This window comes from Schistosoma mansoni, chromosome W (genome assembly GCF_000237925.1).
Source record: "Schistosoma mansoni strain Puerto Rico chromosome W, complete genome".
Taxonomy (NCBI): Eukaryota; Metazoa; Platyhelminthes; class Trematoda; order Strigeidida; family Schistosomatidae; genus Schistosoma; species Schistosoma mansoni.
This window is the reverse complement of record NC_031502.1, coordinates 34,755,122-34,775,654: the sequence shown is the minus strand read 5'-3', so window position 1 is coordinate 34,775,654 and position 20,533 is coordinate 34,755,122. Positions and strand designations below refer to the sequence as shown.

General features: G+C 32.4%; 1 protein-coding gene across 1 annotated transcript in view; it reads right to left on the bottom strand.

Moving 5' to 3' along the window:
* The window catches only part of Smp_157700 (hypothetical protein), a gene marked incomplete at both ends in the record, with an annotated part of 36,232 nt that overhangs the window by 10,909 nt on the left and 4,790 nt on the right, over positions 1 to 20,533 (bottom strand). The window contains 4 exons of the mRNA XM_018789480.1: positions 1,053 to 1,195; positions 3,471 to 3,648; positions 15,377 to 15,455; positions 18,800 to 19,016. Of these exons, the coding sequence (XP_018654919.1) occupies positions 1,053 to 1,195; positions 3,471 to 3,648; positions 15,377 to 15,455; positions 18,800 to 19,016 (617 nt within the window). The remainder of the gene's footprint in view (positions 1 to 1,052; positions 1,196 to 3,470; positions 3,649 to 15,376; positions 15,456 to 18,799; positions 19,017 to 20,533) is intronic.

The following is a 20,533-nucleotide window of genomic DNA, read 5'->3' as shown; positions in this document are numbered from 1 at the left end:
CAAATTATGCGTTTACTCATTAGAACACATAACCATTCTGACTGAGAATTAGAGTGAATTATGGTAGGATGTTCTATGCTTTCTATGATTGTTTTTAATTCTGTTTCATTGTGGTTCTCAGTAATAACTCAGATGTATTTAGCGGTGAACTTATTTTCAGTGAATACTTAAAAAAACTCCAGTTTACTTCTTACCTAGAATATAGTTAAGTATAATCATAAAAAAGATATTTATTCCACTATGAAGTATGAACGATACTATGAAAAGATGAAAAACGAAAAAACTTGGCTTTTGTGCACTTAGTTTTGGCTGACGGTGGAATCTAGGGATGTATGGTTCGTCCTATCCGGAACTTGTCAACTGAATGTAACTGCATCTATGCTGACGTTTACTCTGGGACTCAAACCCAATATCATTCACTTCACACACCAAATGAAATCTCCAATAAGATACCAAGTCCAGATAACCACTAATTTTTTCAACAAATACGAAGGTATTACTATATATTAGTACTAACCTTCACTAAAACACTTGACTGTTGGATTGTTCAAGTAAACTGTTGAACTAATATTTTATTAACAAAATCAATTTTATATTATATGAAAGTACAATTACTCAAAATATTTCTTGTAGTTAAACTACATTATTTCCTAGTAACTTATCAATAAGATCAATTTGAAACTACTTTATCCTTTAATTATAAGTAGAATTTCAATTGTTGAAAATATATCTGAACTTTTAATGAGAATAACAATTAGTTAAACCCATTTTAGTGAATTTGTTTGTTATAATCAGATCATGGATGCTCACTGGTGAGGAGTCACATACTAGTACAAAACGGCCATCCAGTGCTTCCAGGTTTTCCATGGTGGTCTAGCTTCAATTGACTCATGAATCCAACTATTAAATTTGTCTATTATTTAAATTTTAATAAATGTGATATTTAAAAAAATAGTAGAAATGAGTAATATTGAATGATAAGTACATTTTGTATTATGTTAAAGTGTATACATATGTGTATTTAATACAAATAGAAATAAAGCTGTACTTACGTAAATGTTCAACTTCTTTTCCATCTCATCATAAAAGGTTGCACATACAGTAACTACTGAAATCGGTAACATAGTTTCATCTACTTTATATGATGTTCCATTAACTAATTTATAAATTGATTCTTGTTGATGACCATGATCATCTAATAAACATCGTAAAATAATTATCATTAATTAAATAATTGAATTGAACTTCGACTAGTTTTCTATTCATCAAATGTTTAATAAATCTCAGTGATTAATAATTTTTATCATACTGCTCAATTGTATATACACATTACGCCGGGAAATAGAAGCAGATATGAAAATGATGAATAACAACTGGAAAGGATTGCCCAGGACAGGGTTGGATGGAGAATACTAGTGTGAGGCCTATGCTCCTCCACGAGGGTTAACAGGCGTAAGCAAATAAGTAAGTATGACATGTGTATTTTTTATTGTACGAATTCATGTAATTTTATAGGTAGTAATTACGTTTGGATGCATTTACATTATAAAATATTCTTATTATCAATCATTCAATGTTTCAAGGTCATCAATTAGGCTTTTTAATTGACACCAGATTTACATAATTGTACATTTCAGTATACCCCTAAAGTAATCAAGATCTTTAAACTGACATATGGAAAAGTATTTAATTCACTATTGTAGGAGATTTATAAACTTCCACTGATGAAGATTCATAAACTAGTATAAACCCATTGTTAAGAATTTTATGATTTACAAGGTATCAGACTGTCTTTTAAGCTTACTTTACATAGAGTAAATAATTTTCTATATTTATCTATATCTAACTCAATAACTAAATGTAATTTCATACACTAAGCTTAAAATTACAGGTATATGAGAAAGATTTGTCCCATGGTTTTAAATTAATTGCCCTGACCATTAAAAACCTTTATTCAAATAACGATGGTTTATAATGAGATCAATCTCCGAACTAACTGACTGATTAAAATAACAAGTTTAACTTTTAAAAAAATTTGATTTCCCGATTTTTCAATACTTTAACTGATTCTCTGAGCTTACAAATGGGAATATAAACTTAAGGTTTAATCAAATTTATGAAATGATTTTTTGTGTTAACATTTATGTACAGCACATTGTGATGATTACGAACAAATGATCAATACATAAAATAAAATAAATCATGAGTCAATTGAAGCTAGACCACAATGGAAAACCTGGAAGCACTGGACGGCCTTTTCGTCCAGCAGTGCGCATCCACCATCCTGACCGCGAGATTCGAACCCAGGATCTATCAGTCTCGCGCCCAAACGCGGGATCATGGATGCGCACTGCTGAGGAGTCCCACAACAGAACGAAATGGCCTTCAAGTGCTTCCAGGTTTTACACGGTGGTCTAGCTTCAACCGACTCATGATTTCAACAAAATAAAATTACTGAAATCTCCACAAAACCCCCATTCTCAAATAAAATAAATATTCAATGGAATTTCCATAGCTATTAGTATGAAAACAATTCTCATTACAAAGAAAAATTAAACTCTAAAAAATACGAAAAAATAAATATTACTGAAAAGCTATTTATTTTAAATTCAGAGTCCTTCAACAATTTAAATCCACAACTGTATAATATGATGGAATCGAATATAAGAATTTAAGACGTTGTAAATAGTACAACGTATTTAGACAGTTCAGTTTACATTTAATAGTTTACATTTTCATCTTAAGTTCATCAATGACCTGAATCTAAAGAATTTAGCTTCCCACCAAATATTTACAAAATCCGCCTTGAAATTAACCATCGATGGCACTGAGGTGAGGTTATAAAAAGTTTTTACTGCAGAAAAGTCCTTATCTAGGCTAACGTGACTTTTTACTCTTCTCTTTTTTTCAAAGGTTCTCCAGTTGTCATGACTAGAATGGATGAACTAAGTAACTTTTTTTCGGGTGTAATTTTGAAAGATATTCTTAGTATTTATATTCTCAACTTATTTGAACCAGTTATTCCAATATTCTTAAAACGAAAACAAAATTGAATAAAACCTTAAGGGAGGCATTTCTAAATTGACAATTAAATTGAATATCGCACTGAGAGTAGGTTAGTCAGTGGTCTCCTTACAACTTACAAGTGATTTATCCTGTCAGATTGAAACCATCTTAATTTAGTGTATTGGCTTCCATCAGCTGATAATTTTAAAAACTAAACAATTAACGGTCAATCACTCGTACGATATTATTGAAGGAATCTAGCTACATTAGGTGAATTCGTCAAAGCAATTACTAAACAAAACTCTCATATTATAAATCCAAACCAGCCATCGACTGTTAGATGAATGTGATTTAAAAATAAATAAACTATCACATTCGTGTAAATACTAAACTTTTAGAACAACAATAAAAAAGCTGATCATGAAAAAGAACACTTCATATATTGAAAATAAATTATTACTTACAGAAATAAACAACAACATGTCTCTGAACTGACAATATTTGATAAAGTGTGTTATTATCTACCTCTTCAACTGTAGCATTTATACGATTTCTCATAAAACCAGTAGAAAATTTAAGGACACTCAACAATATGATTATTAGTTGGAGAAATCCCAATTTCTTTGAAATATACATGATTGTCTTAAAAAGAAAGTAATAAGAATCATAGATAAAATTGATTACTGGTGAAAAAGAAAAATCAGTTACTAAAACTGTTTATTATGAGATGGTGGAGAAGATTTGTAGCTCAGGTAAATAATTTTGATGGAGTTTCGTTCTCTGAGTTGGATGGTTTGGTCGTGGAGCTTTCATTGTCCTTCTGAACGACATCATTAGCACAAACACTTCACTTCTACCCGAAGTTTGTTCTGATGATATCGTTCAGAAGGACATTGAAAGCTCCATGAGAGAACAAAACTCCATCAAAAACTGTTTATTATTTTACGACTGAAACATTTGTGACTTCCCTTCTAAGAATTATATTCTACAGTTTATAGATGACAGATTAGTTACATCTCACTAAAATATTGTCAGTTATACTCAAATATATGAGATAAGTAGAAATGGTAAAAATCAGAAGCAAAGATCTTACTACATAATCTCCAGGCAAATATTTTATCCTAACCTTATATATATCAGTCCAAACACTGAACAAATAAATTTTAATGTCTATTGTTTGTCTAGGCTAATAATCCACTCATTCATTACAATTGGTGACACTTATGACATGATTAATCATATCCGAAACGGCCGTCCAGTGCTTCCAGGTTTTCCCTGGTGGTCTAGCTTCAATTGACTGACGCTTTCAACTATGAAAATATCTGAAAATGTCCAATAAAAAGAAATCTCACTTAAATTATTTCGCTTAATTTAATTGTTATTAAACAGTTAAAGTTGTATGATTCATTCTTTATTAAGTATAATGTCTCTAAGCATAGCAATCTCCCAATTATGACATTTATGACACATTTTCATTCACAGGTTAATGAAATGTATAAATAATATTTATTAAAATATGACATATTGGGTGACATACTAGGTGGATAATGACTGAAAGTTATTCATTCTTATTAAAGTAGAATATAATGGTGTATAGTGTAGTGTTCATTATTTTGAATATTTTTTGTAGAAAGTTTTAGAACTGTCACCTTTAAATAGACACTTGTCTATGTGACATTATTTACGTCCTAACAAGAACAATTCAGAACATTTAAAAGCTTCATCACTAGAATATTTAGGGACTAAACTGATTAAATAGGAATAATATATTTGTAAAATTTCAGCGAATGAATTTGAAGTAAATCCAACGTTTCGCCTGGCAATCTAGTCCAAGCTTTTTCAAGGAAATATAATCAAACATCAAAATTATCGAATATAAATAAGTACATGGTTCTAAACTGATTAGTTTTACAAAAAGTTAAATTTCTGTTCGATATTTTAATCCTAATCATAATACATTGATGTAAGAAGAATAATATGTATAGGAAACTGTTCACTATCAAAATAAAAAGATGAATTCTGAAATTAATATGAATTTCTTAGAAGTTAAATATGTGTAGTTCGAAGAATCTACACAGAAAAAGAACCTAAGCACAACGTCCTGAACACTTAAAAGTCTAGAAGAAAAAAAGATACATTCTCACCTTTTGTCAGTTAACTTAATAGATATGTTGTATTCCATTGTAGATTCAATTAAAGCGTTAGGTAGAATAATGGCTTGTATTTTATTATAATATTACTATACTTTCCCGAGTCATAATAAACCTACTGTTCATATGTGAAAATTGCACAGTGACTTACTAGCATTTGAAAATCATATATAAAATACACTATTCTCACATCTTATTTCAGTTGTCGTTTACATCCTTCACGACTCCTTCAGTTCTCTTTCTATTATGAGTGCTCCCCGATTTCCCTTCCAGTTCACTCCAATTCACTTTTCTTCATCTTCTGCTAGCAGGCATTCTACTTTCGACTGGTTCTACAAACTAATTATATCTGTCAACATACGTACCACACTTACCTACTTACTTACTTACTTACTTACTTACTTACTTACTTACTTACGCCTGTTACTCCCAAAGGAGCATAGGCAGCCGACCAGCATTCTCCAACCCCACTCTATCCTGAGCCTTCCTTTCTAGTTCTATCCAATTTTTGTTCATTCTTCTAATGTATGTCTCCATTTCTCGGCGTAATGTGTTCTTTGGTCTTCCTCTTCTCTTTTGGCCTTCAGGATTCCATGTGAGGTCTTGTCTTGTGACGCAGTTGGGTGATTTCCTCAAAGTGTGCCCAATCCACTTCCAGCGCTTCTTCCTGATTTCTTCCTCCGCGGAAATCTGGTTTGTTGTCTCCCACAGTAGCTTGTTGCTGAAAGTGTCTGGCCAACGGATCCGGAGTATTTTGCGTAGACAACTGTTAATAAACACCTGTATCTTCTGGATGATGGCTCCACAGTAGTATTTATTTCTATTTTTTAAACTTACTATTCGGCTTTCCCCTAGATTTTTTGAGTTTATACTAACACTTTCGTCTAGATACCCGTGAAACAAACAGACTCGACAATGTAGAATTACCTCAAAAACACAGATTCCTGGCATTACGGTTGTCAACAGATAGAATCAGAAAAATTAGCACAATATCAAAGTATATATAATTCGAGAAAGGACAAGAAAAAAGTTAAAATGCTAATGGTTTAAACGAAGAAAAAAGTGCGTTCGTATTAATAAAATCACTAAAAACATGTCACCTAGAGTTAATACTAACAAGAGTCACTCATCTACATGTACAATATGGGATAACATTCAAAGACTTTGTGAACTCATTTAACACTTAAGTTTGCTTGTTCTGTTCACTCAACTGATCCTCGTTAAGCTTTTATCGTACGTCATGATAAGCGGTAAGATCTCGTAGTCAACATATTACCCAATTAAGTACATCGATATAGGTTCAAAACATGATCTTTTAAATTGCTGCCCTTATGCATAATTTTATATCTAACCTCAAGGTAAATTACTTGAAAAGCGATTTAAAAGAAAGTTTATGGGAATGTAAATCGATAGTTGTCCGTCGTTTGCTTTCCCATATTATGTGTTATTTCGAGCCGATATACGGTTCTGGGACCACAATAGTTTACCCAACCTACCAATCAGTTATTGTTATTCATCATTTATGACTCTCAAGGTGCTGTTTACACAGATATTATTTTGGGTTGGGCTACGAAGTTACACTTTCTTTCATTATGCCATATGCAGAGATTTTCAAATTATTTTTTTATTGTAAGTTTAGTATACAGGTAATGTTTAGTGGTAAGACAATGAATGGGATAGGTCTGATAACCTTCGTCTTCTAATTACACTGTCCAAATTTATTAGACGGACCAATTGCTTTAAACTTGAATCGAATGGTGTTTTAAGGTGCGGATGAAAATAGCTGATTAGGTTCTGATGTAATAAAATATGTTGCCAGAAGTTTTACTGATATTTTGGGACCACTGTTTACATGATGACTTCAGACCCTAATCGATATTTAGTGATAAATTCACCAATTAAAGTTACGACTGTACAATTTTCTATCCCGCGTCTATTAGCCTACCTCATAGAGGACCAAAAGAGTAAACCATAAAGCCTACTGTCATACACTAGACCAATTAAACCTTCTAACCTGCACAGACAAACTTTACCAAACATGTTCTACACTCCTATTCGTCCGCTATCTGCAAGCTTTTTCTTAATCCTCTGCCTTGAGTCCGAAGGAGGCATTTATATTCTTAAAATCCTCAGCTATTAACCTTAATATAAAATCCAATAGGTATTACAGACCAAATCGTTTTAAGGCAAATCATAAAACATGAAAGTTATCGAACATCGTTCATAAATATCAACTATGTGCTAAAAATTGTCCAGTTGTCTTAAAAATTTTGGTAATGTAAAAATTGAGGTAAGATGACATGTGTAGGTATCTGGAGTTGACAATTATTGTATGGTGGTTGTGATTCCTGATCCCCCACGTTGCTAAGAAATTTTAGGGTATGATTAAAAACATTTCGAAATAGGTGATTGGTAAACTGGTTTTAAAAGTGTGTACTCATGTGATTATGAACAAACATTTTGTCGCCTATAATAACTTGTTAATTGGCTGTAAACTGCACATCTTTGTAATCTGACTAGTTCATATCCAAATATCATCAAGTGCTTTGACTGGATGTGAGAATTTGCATTTTTACATTTGAATTTTATTTTGAATATATAATTCTATCAAATGGTTCAAACATCATTTTGTATAAACTTTTAATTTCCGAAAAAAAGTAAACGTCGATTCTATTCGACTGTCATGTTAAACTCCTGTCTATGAATAGATAATAAAATAAAAAGTTTATTAAATTTTTTTCCGATCATGTAGAAATGGAACTGAAGTTGCTAGGTTTCATGACAAGAGAAAGACAATGCATGTTATTAAAAGTAAATTGGAAAAAACTGATAACTATTTTTAATAGTAGATAACAGTGATTACTGAACTTAAAAACTACTAAAATGTTTAATACACAAGTAATGAGGTGATTTCCACGAGTTATTTTAACATAGAGTTTGACCTTGTAGTGATCGTTAGATATGTGTAAACATATGGATATATCATTGTGATAAGATAATGAATAGGGTATGTATTAATCATGCTAAACGTCAAGGATCGGTGGATGAACAAACTTTTATATTTCCTTAAATTAATAATAATTTCTGTGAAAGAAACAAATAATATTTATGACTGGGGGATTTTGCCAACAGTAATTCTTAATACTAAAATAGTTGTTTTATTTCGCTTTGTAAAGTGTATCGATAATAATAAAGGCAATTTTATATTTTTCATGACAGTAGTCTTCAGTTCAATAAGCGGTTGTTGCGTAGCTTTGCAAATCCATCAAAAGTAAAAAAATTTTTTGAACTGTACATTTTTCATTCTATGTAGTTCAGCAGAATATAACTATGATAAAAAACTGTGTAGGCGGCAATGTAAATCAGTTATTGCGCTTGAGAAGTGCGCGTTAAGTTTTTTTTATCAGAATGGGGGTTTAGGGAGATGGTAGTAATTTTAGTAGTTGAATTCATAAGTCAAGGTAAGCTAGACCACCATTGAAAACCTGGAAAAGCTAGTCGGCCTTTTCATCCTTATACGGGACTCCTCAGTAGTGTATATTCACCACCCTGCATGAGGGGCTCGAACCCAGAACCTTCGGTCTTGCCAACGAACGCTTAAGCTCTAGAATACTGAGCCGGCATCCAACAGTGGTAATGTCTAACTTAAATCGATTTATGATCTTGCGCAACCATTCATCCATTGTATGAGGCAGATGCCTGTCTCTACCCGAAACGGTTGAACTCCACTGGTTACGGCTTCTCACTAGAACTCCAGGAAATCATCTTCAAGTTGGTCACTAGTGAGCACATAATGATTATGTTCAGAATGGGAGTTTGTGGAAATGTTTTGTAAATATGCAGTCTGACCAAATCATTATCTTAATTTTTGAAATTAATTTCTAAATGGCATCGCAAATATTATTTATTAATAACATCTAGAATCATTTTTTTCAAATCACTGGTTTTATTTATTAAACATATTAAGACGGACACTAAAAAAATTCTATGTACATATTCGTAATATTTGAATCTTTTTAAATAATAAACCTGAAACAGCTAAACGTTACAAAAATAACCATTTTTGACAAGTAATTGAAATATTGGTCTCATCAAGTGCAAGTTAACAGGCTTACGTCTGACATCATAAATTTTTTAGGTCGATTATACTGCTAAATGCGAATAAGGTCGACTGTGTAAATTGATATTTAGCTTTACCAAAGTTTAATTTCGACGTAATAAATAAAAGCCTATATCTATCTAGCTGAACAATGTCAAAAATACAGAAACATTCTTACAGAAGTTTGCATGTACTCTTAGTAGACAGATCAGTGTTCATTAGATGATATAGACATTTGATAAACCATAAAACAGTATTGCTAATATGTGAGCTATTATCACATTATCACTATTATTCTCAGTTGATTGTATAGCCCAATCACTAGGGCTTTAGTAAACACCTAAAAGTCAAACATTTTTATCAGTATTGACTGAATTGTATTGCGAAACGCATCAGATGAAACTATTAAACTAATTCATGGATTATGTTAAACACAACGATGGTAGAACTGTCATCGGAAATACAGAAAATAAATATGGAATGAAACTGGTAGAAATTTATTGTTGCGATTTGCTCCTAAAAAGGACTTTCACTTAGTCTGTTTACATTTCCTGTTGTCCTGAAGAACAATATCATTAAAGTTCAGTCATCGCGCCACACATAGGACAATAGAATCTATGCAATTGTGGTTGTGGGTTCCAGACACAAAACGAATGAAACATTGAATTGCAGTGACAGAAAATCCAGTTTCACTTGGTGGCTGAGCAAGATTGCATATGTCACACAGTCTGTTGTTGTGGACATCTTCGCCTGTGTTCTTGTCTCTGTCATTGAATTCTGATTTCATTGAAACAATACTCTTTTCCTCATCATTTAATGTAGCATCCGAATCCACGTTTGTTCGATAGTTTGGACTACTTGTGTTGCTACATACATGAAAGTGGAGGATTCCATCTGAAACCCAGGTGCTGAGGATAACGTCAACGCTGTTGGAGGCAATTGATGAGCGAAATTATAAATAGAACTTACAATAGATGAAGGCTGGACATTGAATGTACATCTCACTTCATGAAAAATATAATAACACTATTCAAACTACTTCATTCGTCTAATCGGCCGTAAGGATCTGTTAAGTGTTCTGCAACCATTTCTCCAACAGATAAATTTAATATGCGGCTTCTCATTTTTATCTTTTATATCAATTTCCAGAAATAAATAACCGATTATTACCATTTTAAAACTAGTCAATTCATTGGACAGAACGGCACGGAAAAATTCTTATTAAAAAATTTCCCAAACCACCGTGCATTAATGATATTCTTGGAATAATATGCTATGAACGGGAACAGTTTCTTAGGATATGAAATGTATTTTAAAACTCCCTGCACCTAATTCACTTGGCATTGTTTGCTTGTATCTTCCCATTGTTGTTTAAGACTGCAATTGATCAGTCTCTTGTTGGCATATGTGCATAATTCTGTAATTTTTCTTTTGCTCTTGACTCCTACTAGCTTATAGTTCGTTTATTGTGTTGGTTCAAGATCTTTTAAGAGTTCAATTGAAATATAGAATCACTACAGCGTCAACTAATTCTTTTGGTTTTTATTTCCTCTTATCTTTTTAACTTTCTAAATGATGATTTTACCAGTCCCTAGGATAATTATTCACCAAAGTGGACATGACGAAATCCATTTCAGATCCTATCATTAGGTTCTATGACGAGTTGCCAAGTTCTGCTTTTATAAAGGGCATTTACTGAAGCGTAATCTGAATATTTTAAAATAAAGTGATTTTGAAAGAACCATTGTTTCCTTTAAGTCAAACAGTCAAGAAATGGCAGCTTGTGGTCAATGGATTCAATCTCTTTAGTAAAATTGACATTATCCGATACAATGTTGACGTTTCTAATGTTTATTCCACAATTCATCACTATTTCTTCCATTTTATCTGACTACACCTGGTCAAGTTTCGGAGTTATGGTTTTAAAAGTTTCACTAACCATTACACTATTGATTGGTATATAAGCCACTTATTATAACCTCCTACTCTAAATATCCTATTGTCTACTTCTCTTCTGACCCAATCTTAAATTTTACATTTATCCTTAGCAATCCACACGAGTTTCTTCTTATTTTATATTTATCCTGAAGACATCTTATTAGATTTCATATTCATATTATTTTACTATCATAACCTCAATTAACCCGATATAATATTTCGCCAATTATGCATCCTACTCATAAAATGTACTTTACTAAATTAGCTGTAGCTAGAAACAATGAATTTTCCTACCCCTATATTAAATGGATTTTGAAATTACATATTTTCAACGCATCTAAGCAGTAACTGATGAGAAGGTCCACCATCTTAACAGATAACACTATGCAATTCACTGATTTATTTATGCTGTATTTTTTAACAGGAGGGTCAACTGTGTTATACCTGGATCAATAGCTGTTGTATTTGGGGAGTCGTCACTGTTATGTCCAAATGGACTCTATCGGGCCAGTAGTTTTACTGCGTTTACTTGACAATCGGGAATCACTGCAATACCTCAATTCTACTGCTTATACTTTGAAGTCGAGAACTACAAAAATTCCCATTACCCAAAGTAAGAACACGAAAAACTGGTTCAATGAAGACTTATCGACTCCTCCAAATCATATCATTCTTAGGCCACAAAATATTCATTTATGTACTAGATTTTACACATTTTATAATAGCAAACATAGGTGGAAATACATAGGGTTATTGTAAAAAACACTGAACACAGTTCATCTGAATTAATACAGGGTACATAATAGTCACACTGAACGAAGTTAGCACCTACCACCCTGGCCAAATTTCATAATAAACTGATAAAAAAAATACTGACCTAAATAGTACCATTTTATTCTGTCATATCATCATCGTAAGAAAATTACCATGGATTAACAACTGTAGACGAAGTTGTTACAAATAATTTTTGACTTAAATATTCCTTATTTTCTCAAAAGCGCTAGAATTTTATTTCCACATTGTTATGCAGCTTTTATTACTGTCAACTCCAATCAGTCAGTTGCAAACATTTTTCCTCTTTTATATCTTATAACATAATGATGACCCCAAACAAATGTTAAAATAGCATGGCCAGTTCTTAGTCAATTTGAAAACAGATGATCATGAGAAACGAAAATTAGGAAGTTGGTGGACATTCCACATAATCAAATCCAAATATATTTTAAATATGACCTATTTTGAAGAGTACTGCCTTATATTCTGAAAACCTACCGGTTAGATGAATAAACGTATTCTGTACCTACGCTCTTTTCTTTGCTACAATAACATTATTAACCTCATTATTAGCTTCGAACGACTGTTCTCTGAATGACTTATTACATCAATATAAATTTCCCTGAAACGATTTCATACGGTCCACCTAACAAGCTTTATTTGTAAATTTATGTTCATAAAAGCATAGTATCGTCTTTCTAAGCGATCAAACTTCCTGATAGTACCTGATTAAGGTGAATTTATTGCAACCAGTCATGATTCGCCCAACAGTAAAAATCGATTCTGGTTTATCCGCTTTGATTTTGAAGTAGAACGGTTGACCAATTCATCTGTTCACCATAGGTTTACTGATCGCAAACTTTGTAGTTATTGAGATGGGTTTTCAAGTATATCATTTTCTGAATGAATTTGTATGAAAGCATTCAGTTCCATTCGCTAGTTGTACTTAAGATACTTTGTCTCTATGTGAGTTTGTTATTATTAATGTTATTAACTATTTACCACATACTTCGAAGAACTGAACTTCATCGGGACTGAGCAGAAATTATTTTAGGAAAATCAAGATGAGTAAATATTTCAGTTGATTAAACTGAGAGTATATTCAATGAAATTCAACTTTATTCAAATGTATTTTTAACATGATGAATACTTGTTTGATTTACTTGTCGTGTTTGTAAAATCATAGTCTATAGCACACCCAAGAATAAAAACATACTGTACACTTGGAGGCAAAAAACGCTATTACTCTAACGGACAAACGTTGGAGAAAACAACTAGAGAATTTCGAATCAGATATAATCATCACCAGATTGATGTTTTGGGCATTAACTGAAAATCTAGAAACGGAGTAGCATATATGGGATTTCTTTAGTAACCCATAATTTCTTTAGTTATTCTATTTGTGATTGATTAACTTTCAGCTACTTAAAACTGAAAAAAACTCGTAAGTGTGTGAAAACTAGCAGGAAATTTCGTTTCCAGATTATAAGGCGAGATCTCCGCGATAACTTAAACTAATAATAATAATATTAGGTTACCAAGCATGAGGAGGATCAACAATAGAAGTCACAAAAATACATTAGGTACTCGTCACTAATATATGTATCTGAAATGTCGAAGAAAACTTTTATAACCTTGAAATTGGAGAGCGTGGTTAAAACAGCTCATTGGTCATATATCTGTCCGGATGGATGAATCATCTTTTAATTTCACAGAGAGCACCAGTTCCCTTGAGATACATATCTACACTACTCATGAGTAACTAATATCATGACGCTTAGATTAAAGGATTACTATATTGATTATTTCCAACCAAGTAGCATCAAACATAGTGTACTGGGATGTTACGTTACTTGATATAATGTTTACAACTCAACCTGGTAGATCGAATGAATTCTACTGTTTACGAAACAATGAACTTCATAAGAGATCAATGTTACAGTTGATAGTAATTAAACCTAAAAGTAAAACCGTAATTTCCATTTAATATAAAACAGGATGTACAATTTTACTACTTGTTAAAGCATTGAAAACAATTTACAGTAAACTTTTAATTTTGTAAATTTCGGTTTGTCTTCCAGTAATCTATCAATATTAAACAGCAAAACATTCAGGAGAGAAACTTCGTATGGCTCCCTCTCTATCTATCGACTCAAAATAGAAATCGGATGTATGTATAACACTTGGTATTATTTTCAAATTATGCCACCCAATGCCTTTTAGTTCACTAGAAACAGTATACAATCTGCAACAATTATCTGTTAGTCTATATTGTTATAATTCACACTACCACAGCGAGTTACGAAATCCACAAAAATACAATATATTAAGTGAAAATAATAATACCAATCACGGTAAAACACTAATGACAAAGGATGTGCTTCGAGAACAAATGAAATAAAGGAATAAAAGGCAAGAAATACCAAAACAGGATTTTCAGTCTTGTAGCCCTAAATCTGACTCCAATTATATCGTATGATTATCGTTATCGAATGATTACTGTCGAAATATAAATCCTGACTATTTTGTATATAATCGACTTAACTCGCGTTAGTGAATGACGGAATTAAATAAGTCAAATATGAGGATGGATTTTGAATACGTATATTTTATGCAATCGTTGGTCAGAAAGCGAAGAAAGACAAAATGACGCGCAATGGAGAAGGCGTGTGAGCCAACTCCACTTAACTAAGTATGAGTCGATATTTATAGTCAGACAAAAAAGTAAGTTACAGACATGTGATAAGTAAGATAAGAAATGCACAAACATACGCCTACATAAAAACAGTCAAGGTTGACAAGTGAATAACTAACAAGGTCAAAATGTAACTTGAGGAGAATGGATAACTTGGTTTGTCCAGAAGCTAGAATAAGCTATATGGGCTTAATATAACAACCAACACTACAGCAGAATGAGTAACAACAACTAAATACATCTGTACCAATGCGAACAAGCTTTAACTAGACCCGCAGTCAATCCTGTTATAAGTTTATTTGAATTGTACAAAGGAACTTGAGAAGTTTAGTGAGTAAGTGTACAATAAAAAAAGATTATCCGAAAAGATCATTCAGATTGAATACGAGCAAGGAAAAACAGTTTTTAGACTAATACACACAAAAAACACCCATTTAAGTTTCAATCACAAGATATATTGATTGATGTTTTAAGAAAAAAAAGGAGTAAAATAGTTACAGGATACGGCCAATAAAGACTATTTAACGTGATAGCATAAATTGACAGACAAGTTGATGATGCAATAAACAAAACATACACAGTCAATACAATTATACTAAATTTTATCTATTTTACTCATAAGATTACACAATGGTGTACATAAGTGATTTTTTATACAATGGCTAACTTTATAGAAAAAAAGTGTAATAATTAGTATTTAATTTTAGACTGTACTTCTTCACAATTATGGCTTCCATCACAATAGGGCGGTTCTGATGTCTGTTTACACGTACAAAACCATACTTCAGACGGTCTATAATAAAAGAAGAGGAACGACATTTTATCACGATTTGATTAAAAAGCATCATTATTGACTAACTATTTCTGATTCATTAAAGATATTATTTCAGTCCCAACTTGAAATAAACGAAAGGGAAAAGTCATACAGCAGGCTTATCAGTGATTTCAGTGATAAAAGTTAATGGTAGCTAACAATATCGTTGTGTTCTAGGTTAACTAAGGATCCTTGCTCCATTAAACACAGCTTTTAAAAAAAAATTTTCTTGAGTAAAAGATTGGTGTACTTTATTCAAAGAGATATTCAAATTTTATAAACTAATGTATAAATGCATAATAGTTGTGAGATAAATTTATTTATTATAAGAAGAGATGATGCTTGTGACTGAAGGCAATATCGAGACGATCATCACAAGATGAACATGTGCCAATAAGAAACTGATCAATTGCAGTCCTAAGCATCAATGAGAAGATTCAAACAATCAATACAAAAATGAATTAAAATTTTTGTTATTTTAGACTATAAAAGTAGTCAAAATGTTTACTAATAAAGTTGGTATCAAGTTATGTTTGCGATAAATATTTGTTAGCCTTGGAAACCACTTGGTAGTTTTATTCCATCAGTCACTAATCATTCATCTAAATAAAAACTTATGTAATGTAAAGCTAAATACACATGTCAAACTCTACTTTACATAGAGCATTGGTATTTGCACTACGTGGCAAAAAATATTTATAACATATGTGATTGAAAACATCTACTTATATTTGTTAAAAGACTAAATTTTTCAGTGTTATAAACTTTGAACTTTCTAGAGTAATGTTACAAAATTCTATGCCTTTTCAACCTATTGCAACGGATAATTATTGCTTAATTATAATATACTGACATCTGCATAATGAGTATGGAAGTCATGCTGATTCATCATAAGGAGTGACAGACACTGTAGTGAATGAAACAATTACGCTCATCTCGATCCGTTGATTCATGAATAAATCCGGTAACTTTTCTACTAACTTGTAAATACTTACAAATATAGATAAATTGGACTGTTATCATTTCCAGTTAAGAAATGGTGTATGTTCGTTCATTTTGCAATTATTGTGTCCAAAAGACAAAAATCTGACGATAATGTAGCTTGGAATTTTAATATTTTATAGTTCACTTTGATACAAAGATTATTGAATCAATTGGCTACGTAAAATTTGTTTCATATTCCATTACGAAATAAGTGATGTGGTTATTAGCTTTGACACTAATTAGGAATAGATGTATTTGCTGATGGATAATATAGACTTGTAGCTTAATTATAGGATAATTATCAATACGTTTACATGATATCATTGTAATCCTTAGCTCTGTGTTAGCGAAACATGATAACTGATTTATATATATATATATATATATATGCTTCTACCTTGACGTGGCTGTCGGGCTTGCCTTTCGTAATGACCCAACCGAGCTATATTGGCTGGAACAATCGTTCCTCAAGGTCCTACCATGCCAGACAAACAACAAACCCAAGGTCCAAGGGCGAAGTCATACTGCTGACTGTACAGAGGTGTGACGGCAGTAAGGTGTTTCCTTCAGACAACCAGAATAACAGCGATGCTGCCTTCCCACAAGAAGTGGCGGGGTTAGAAAAGATCGACTCTAAAAATGCACTCCTCATCTTATCCTGCTGATTTTCGTCTCCGGCTGTAAGGTATCAACAAGTACGGAGCTAACACTTAAATTACTCACAAAAAAGTGTGTGGTCGGCCTCAAGTAGTTGTCCCTTGGGAGCTGCGGTCACGCTCTCAGGTCACTAAGACCACCTCTAGCCCAACTTCTTCTTCAGGTACTTCTAGAAGAACCTTTCCACGGTGTGGGTAACCGCGGAGTAATGACCGCCCTCAGATTGATTTTCGAGTAGCAATTTATTCTTCACAATGCTGGACATTTTCCAGTCACTTATACATATTTATCTCAGGTTAAATTTTGAAAAATTTGTACGATCTTTACATTTACGGGATATGCATTACTTGAAGTTTAATTAAAACTCCAAACAAGTTATGAGCAAATGATTATTGATAAGAATAGTCAGTCACTTATATGCAACGTAGAACCTGGTACATATTTACCACGGATAAAGTTGTCACAACATATGAGTACAAGGAGTAAAAAACTATCAAGACAAATCCCAGATTATTACAATTAGCTTCCGTATCGGTCGTAGTATAAAATATTAGATAAAGAGGACGTGAGTCGAGAAGGAAATGTGGAATAAAAAAGTATGGGACAATTTTGAGACTCAATATCTAGAAGAGGACAAAGAGTGAATATATATGCGCCATTGAGACGGATTGTCACACATGTCAACCGAAATCTCCACCATTAGGTAAGATAATCGCACGGACCCCAACCAAATAGTTTGCATCTACCAACATGGCTCAGATCAGAAGTTAGTGACTTTATGGACTGATGCCACGTTAGACACAGGATATTAGGGGGTTATGGTAAATTAATTAATAAGGTTGTGAATCTACATAGATCGAGATGGTTGGGCTACGTAACACACGTATCAAAACACTGATTACTATGGCACGCAATACTGACTAGTGTTGGAGATGGACGGAGGAAAGTTAGGGGCGACCAAACCAAAACGTGGCATCAGTCCATAAAGTCACTAACTCCTATTCTAAGTCATGTTGGCAGATGCAGACTACTTGGTTGGGGTCCGTGTGACTATCATAACCAGCGTTGGGTGAATTCGTACTGTTAGCCGTACTGATATGATGGTAACAAAGTGTTACTCTGGGTCAACCAACATTAGCAGCGACCCGGTCTTTTCATAACGGGAGGATGAGTTAGACAAAGTAGGGACTAAGAACAGTATACCTCACTTTACTACGAGAATTTCCGTAGCCATTGTTAGTACCTTTAAAGTAAAAACCTAACACAACAAGAAATACTCGCAAAATGTCCTATGTGACCAGTCTCAAGTAACTGTTCTTTAGGCTCTGCGGTCATTTTTCTGGGTCGCCCAGATCACTCTACTAATAATTTAATTTCCTTTTAAGGTACTACAATAAATATCATTCTACGGTGTGAGTAACCGGAAAGTGACACCAACCTACACATCCTTAACAGCCCTCGAGACAAACTTAATTAATTCACCTTTCTCTTTATCTTTTCAGTGCTAAATATTCTCAATATAAAAGTAGTCAAAGTAAATTTTTAAGTGATATATTTTACTTGAGTTACAAGTGACGTAATTGACATCAAATATTTTTTAACATGTAAAAGGAGAGCATTAACAATGAAGTGGGTTAGTCATAAAAGTAGTATTAGTTTAAAAAAAAACAGGGTTAACTTACTGTTCATAAACTAAACGAATAGGTTTGAATTCTCGCTTATGGATTTTAAAGCCTGGATTTGAGCCTAATATCCGAATATGATGTCCATCACAGAATGGTTGACGTTTACTATGACCACAAGAACACCACCAATAAACTTGGTTAGGTTCACAAATTACATGAATTGGTCGTTTACCGGCAATTTTTGGCTTATTTCTAGGATCTGTGACAGGAAGTTCTATGCAGAAAAATGTTACAAAAGTATTATTGTATATTTTAGTGGTAAAAGAATAACAAATTTACATTTTAAAGCATGACAGATAGATTAAACTTCCTGAAATTTCAATTCAATTTACAATCGCATTTATAAGTTTTCGTAGTTTAAAAATCCCCATAGATAATTCAAAAATGAACAATATTTGAGCGAACAATTGTTTTCAATAACTTCATCATCAGGCTCTACAGTTATAAGTCCATAATTATAATATTTTACAAAGTCCAAAATGAGGCATGTATTAATGAATTTGACAATGTTATATGTTAAAAATGGTAAACGTTTGCATCTGTTACGACATATATATACTTTAAAATTGTGTTATTTGTAAATTAGAAAGGTCATTTAATAAAGGTCAAAGTGATTTGTAATCAAGTGTCTAGTCACAATCGATTTAATAGTAATTTCGAAAAAATGAAAATGCAAAAAAAATTGTGTGAATAAAGTGCATAGTAGGAGAATTTCATCTTGTCAAGTGAGATAATAATGATAAATAGTAATAGTAATAATAATAAGATTGTTGTGTGAATATAATATGTAATAAAAGGGGATGTTATCAAGATAATTACGATAAAGGAATTGGGAATGATGGATGTGAAGATTAAGATAGAGGTGATCAACAAAGAAGAAAAAAAAAAAAGGGGAGGTTTATAATATTTAGTTTAGGAAACCGGTGATCCAGTCGTAGGCCAAGGTAAACATAGTGGCTGGATATACTTTTTTTGGATGCATAAATTTGGTTTTCTAGAGTTGATCCAGATGGCTTCGGCTATGTAAAGTAATCGTAATCTAGCTCTTTGAGGTAGAGTTTTCGGAACTTGATATAAAACAGAGAAGGCTTCTTCTATTTTGATATGATGTTTAATTATCTTCATGTTATACATGCTGTGACAGATATGATTCATATCACATATATTGCAAATTGTATGTTACGTTATAAATTCACTGATAAGAGACAATATATAATGTGAATGTAATTTTCTCCTCTCACCTCTTACGTTTTTCTATACAATATGTTAAATGAACACTCATCCCTTCACATCACATATCTCTTAAACATACCTAGTTTAGACTTTTTGTTAACGTTGATTGGATGACCTATTCAGTGTATAATGAACTCGGAGAACCATGTACCTATTTATATTCGATAATTTTGATGTTTGATTATAATTCCTTGAAAAAGCTTGGACCAGATTGCCAGGCGAAACGTTGGATTTACTACAAATTCATTCGCTGAGATTTTACAAATATATTATTCCTATTTAATGTCTTACATCAACTCGGCGCTCAAATACTGTCACTTAATGTCTAGAAAATGAATTCTGATCTTTGATGATATAGAATGTACACCACATACTCTTCGACAATTTAATTTTCAGAAAAGGGCTTTTGTGGAGATTTTAGTAATTTTCATTGGCTTCAAAGCTTTACGTATCTTTAACAATGTCAATTGTGACCTAAAAATGTTTTATTACTTACAC